General features: G+C 43.9%; 1 protein-coding gene across 1 annotated transcript in view; it reads right to left on the reverse strand.

Annotated features, from left to right (window-relative positions):
• The window catches only part of LOC144806139 (uncharacterized), a 355769-nt gene extending 351332 nt beyond the window's left edge, over positions 1-4437 (reverse strand). The window contains 2 exon segments of the mRNA XM_078672571.1: positions 3412-3656; positions 4415-4437. Of these exon segments, the coding sequence (XP_078528697.1) occupies positions 3412-3656; positions 4415-4437 (268 nt within the window).
• Between the last annotated feature and the right edge of the window lie 680 nt (positions 4438-5117).

Here is a 5117-nt window from a genome sequence, read left to right on the forward strand (position 1 = left end):
AAATGCAAAACCTTCCCTCTTCTATCCCCCCACAATCTTTTTTAACCCAACTAACAGACCAACATGTCCAGCTCTCATATACATTTTATATTTCCCTATACTAATTCACCACTAATCATTTTTGGATCTTAGAGTAGTGTGCTACTCGTCGAAAAAGCGCTTCAAAGTTCGTATGGGGTAGTAAGTGTTATGTAAATCTAAATACATTACAATTACAGTTTACATCGGGCTGCACTAACACGAGGATAGAAGTAGAGTGGGGATTAGAGTTTATCTGCCCAGAACAAAGCATACTACAGAAAGTGTGGGAACAGTCTATATGTTGTGCACCTGGCAGAGAAAAACACAGCAGAGGTGGGAAGAAGGTAGGTCATCTGATGGTCAGACCTATGTGGAAAGAGGCAATCACTTTGGGCAGAAAAGAGGGCTTACACGGAGGACTACTTTGTTCGGATGCACAGCAAGAAAGGCAGGTCTGGAAGATAAGCCTGAAGCTCACTCATCCTGCAAGCAGAGGTGATGGCAAGCAAAAAACTAGTCTTCTAAGGAGGCGAAGAGGATAATTATGGAGGCGCTCAAAGGAGCACACATAAGATAAGTGAGGTCAACTCCCACTAGGGCATTACGAAAGGAGAAGGAGGAAAGAGATGAGTAATGCACTTCAGAAAATCTGTTAACAATAGGATCGAAGGCCATGCTCAAGAGCTCGGGGTACCAGACTTGGAACTGATCGCGTTTGATCTTCTTCAGCAATCTTGGCAGAAGTGGTACAGGAGGCCGCAACTCCACTCACAATGAAAAGGGTCGCCGAGCGAGAGCCGCTTTGGAAACTCTAACACGCAGAACTGCTGACATTGAGCGTTCTCTTCGGTGGCGAATAGATCGAATCAAGGCTCTCCCCACTACTGAAAGAGACCTAGCACCACCTTCGAGTGAAGATGCCATTTGTGATCCATCATACACTGGCGGCTGAGTTTGTCCGTCCTGGCGTTCAGTGAACCTGTTAGGTGTTGATTCACCAGAGATATGCCCTGATGTTCCAGCCATGTCCAAAGGCGAAGAGCCTCTTGACATAGGGACCATGACCCCACCCTGCCCTGTTTGTTGCAGTGTCACATGGCGGTGGTGTTGTCCGTGGACACCTGAACCACTCTTCCTTTGACAGAAAGAAGGAATGCCTTCAGTGCAAGACAAATCGCCCGGAGCTCCAGAGGGTTGATGTGGTGCCTGGACTCCGCCAGAGACCAGAGGTCTTTGATCTCCGACATTCCCATGTGGCTGCCCCAACCCAGGAGTGACGCATCCGTCACTACTGTGAACTCAGGTTGGGGAAGGGAGAGGGATCTGCTGTTGACCCAATCCTGGTTCGTGAACCACCATTGCAACTGACATGCAGTCCCCTCCGAAATCTGAACGTCATCGGAAAGATTCCCCTGGTGCTGCGCCCACTGGAACTTCAGGTCCCACTGCAGAGCACGTATATGCCATCTGGCATGATGCACCAGCAGGATGCAGGAGGCCATGAGGCCCAGCAGCCTCATCGTCATTCTCACCGAACACCGGGATGGAGGCTGAAACATCGGTATCATAGCCCGAATATCCTGGAATTGCTGCTAGGGAGGATAGTCCCAAAACTGTGCTGTGTCCAGAACCGCTCCGATGAAAAGGAGCTTATAGGAGGGAATCAGATGCGACTTCAGCATGTTAACTGTGAAGCCCAGCAAATGCAGGAAGTCCGTCGTAGTCTGGAGGTGGGAGACGACAGCCTTGGCGAGCTCGCCTTCAACAGCCAGTCGTTAAGATAGGGGAAGACTGGAACCCCTGATCTGCACAGATGAGCTGCGACCACCGCCATCACTTTCGTGAACACCCGGGGGGGCTGGTAAGGCCAAAGGGTAGCGTGGTAAACTGTAAATGCGTGTGGCCTACCGTAAACCGCAGGTAATGCCGGTGGGCAGGCAAGACGGGGATGTGAAAGCAAGTGGCCTGCAAGTCCAACGCTACCATCAAATCTCCAGGGTCGAAGGCAGACAAGACCTGAGCCAAGGTTAACATCTTGAACTTCTCCTTTCGGAGAAAGCGGTTGATGTCCCTGAGGACTAAGATAGGATGCAGGCCTTTGTCCTTCTTGGGTACCAAGAAGTAGTGGGAGTAGCAACACCGACCTACTTCTGGCACAGGGACGCGTTTGACAAAGAGATCCATAACTTCCTGGAAGAGAAGGGCCAAATGATCCTCCGACATGGGATGAAATCACCACACACTGCATGACCCTTACGCACTCCGCTGCTTGCGGAACTCCGCGTAGACCGCCAGAGTTTTTTTGTCACTTTGCGGAGTTCCTCACTGAGGAACTCTGCATAAGCTTAATCTTATCATGAAAAAATAGATATAAGGCATATGTTAAGAAACAAGGGTGAGTAGAAACCTTTGGGCAATTAGTTGATTTTTGCCAGCACTAACACTTCTCTGTGTCAAGTAAAGACCTTGAGAGTTTTGTAACTTTCAGATACTCAAATTGTGGATTCTGTTGCAATGAAAGATTTTTCCAGGCCTGAAATTTCTTTGGAGGTTGCATGCGGGCAGCCTAAGTTATCCTGCAAGAGTTTCTTGATGAATTCTATTGCAACTACAATATGTGCTCTCTCATGTAAAGTCAGGTTGTTAGAAGCTTTTCTGCAACTCAAGATACGCCTTACTTTTCACCTGATGTGGATGCATTTCTCATGTTTAGTGATATCTCCTTTCTGAGTATAACGTTTCTGGCTTTCCCCTCCTGTATATGGCTTTAGTCCAGTGTGAATTCTCTCATGTGAAATGACATTGTATTCGAGACTAAACCTTATCTGACATTCAGGACACACATAAGGCTTTTTTCCCCCGTGTGAGTTCGCTCATGTCAAGTGAGAAGTAATTTGTACCCAAAACATTGCTTGCATTTCAAGCACTCATGAGGTTTTTCCCCAGAGTGGGATCTCTCATGAAGCATAACTCTGTCTTTCAGATTCAACCTTTTATGGCATAAGGATTTTCTCCAGTGTGGAGTTTCTCATGGTGAGATAGCGTTTTTCTCTGCAGCTTTTCTGGCATTCAGAGCACTCATAAGGTTTTTCATCAGTATGGAGTCGCTTATATTTAGTGAGGCTGTGCCTATCAAATAGGAATTTCTGGCATTCCCAGAAATTGGTAATGTTTTTTCCCTGTGTGCGTCTGCTCATGTAGAGTGAGATTGAGTTTAAAATGTATGCTTTTCTGGCATTCGGAGAACTGATTATTTTGATGGTGTGTTTTCTTATGGCACTTGTAACCATCTCTACCTCTGAATCTTTTCTGACATTTAGAACACTGATAAAAAAAATTCTCGAGTGTGGATTTTCACATGATCAGTGAGATTAGATTTTTGTATGAAACATTTTTGGCATTCGGAGCACTGATAAGGTTTTTCCCCAGTGTGGGTTCTTATATGCTGAGTGAGATGGCTTTTTACACTGAAACATATCTGGCATTCGGAGCACTGATAAGGTTTTTCCCCAGTGTGGATTCTTATATGCACAGTGAGATGGCTTTTTTGACTGAAACATTTGTGGCATTCAAAGCACTGATAAGGTTTTTCCCCAGTGTGGATTCTTATATGCTGAGTGAGATCCCTTTTTTGCCTGACACATATCAGGCATTCAGAGCACTGATAAGGTTTTTCCCCAGTGTGGATTTTTATATGCTCAGTGAGATTGCTTTTTTGACGGAAACATTTGTGGCATTCAGAGCACTGATAAGGTTTTTCCCCAGTGTGGGTTCTTATATGCTGAGTGAGACTGCTTTTTTCACTGAAACATGTGTCGCATTCAGTGCACTGATAACGTTTCACCCAAGTGTGGGTCCTTGTATGTTTAGTGAGTCTTTTTTTGTCACTGAAACATTTCTGGCATTCAGAGCACTGATAAGGTTTTTCCCCAGTGTGGAATCTCACATGTGCAGTTAGAAGTGATTTAAGTTTGAAATGTTTTGGGCATTCAGAGCACTGATAATGTTTTTCCACAGAGTGGGTTAATGCATGTTGATATAGACTCGCTTTGACTCTAAAGCTTTTCTGGCATTCAGAGCACTGAAAAGGTTTTTCCCCAGTGTGGATTCTCATATGCTCAGTGAGATAAGATTTACGCCTGAAACTTTTTTGGCATACTTTGCACTGAAAGTGGTTTTCCCCTGTGTGCATTCTGTCAAATTCTGTGAGATATGATTTATGGCTGTATCTTTTTGGGCACAGGTAACTTTTTTCCCTAACTTCGGTTATTTTGCCTCAATTTTAGAGTCGGGCTTGTTTAGATAATGCTCAGCACTTATCTCTAAAAGAAATTGTGTGTAATCTTCTCAACACTTGAATTGAGCAAAAAATGTCGGGAAGCAGTCCTGTAACACCTGTTGAAATCTTTCTAACATATAATAGTCTTTAGGTAATAGCCTCTCCGGCAGCAACTTAATTTGTGACTGAAGTTTTTCTCAAATCTATTTGTATAGGTTCTTAGCAATGCAGTAATAAGGTGTTAGTCTGATATTTAATGATTAAACTGATAAGTACCTTTTTGCACTGGTGTAATGGCAGTAACTGAGGGCTTTAGAACGTGCAGAGTACTATTGTGGATCATTAGTCGCAGAAAATCAGTTCCTTCTACCCTTTCTATGTTTGGGGTAAGTTTAAGGTTTGTAGTTCTGAGGATGAGGATTTATTTACATTAGATATAGCGCAACAGTGCTCCTTTAATCCATTTTTATATTTAACAGTTTTACATATCACTCCTGCACAACAGATAATGTTGAGGCGATTTACATAGAATTACAGAACAGTACACAATAAAAAGGAAACAATCTGAGATAGTCATTAACACAATAAAGTGGTGAATTTTTAAGGTTTTCGCAAGAAAGAGCAGAGTGGGTCAAGGTGTTTTATATCCCGAGGCAGATAGTCTCAAACTTGCGTAACTGGTTAAAAACGGTTGTTGAACAAAGGTGATTTTCCAATCTTTTGGTTGTTAACGTGTCAGCTTAGGAGTCTTCTTTCAGCGTCTTTTCTTTGATGGTATCCAGAAGAAACCTTTAGTTGTAACTTTCTTTTATGTAGT

The sequence above is a fragment of the Lissotriton helveticus genome (assembly GCF_964261635.1).
Source record: "Lissotriton helveticus chromosome 1_1 unlocalized genomic scaffold, aLisHel1.1 SUPER_1_unloc_5, whole genome shotgun sequence".
Classification (NCBI taxonomy): domain Eukaryota; kingdom Metazoa; phylum Chordata; class Amphibia; order Caudata; family Salamandridae; genus Lissotriton; species Lissotriton helveticus.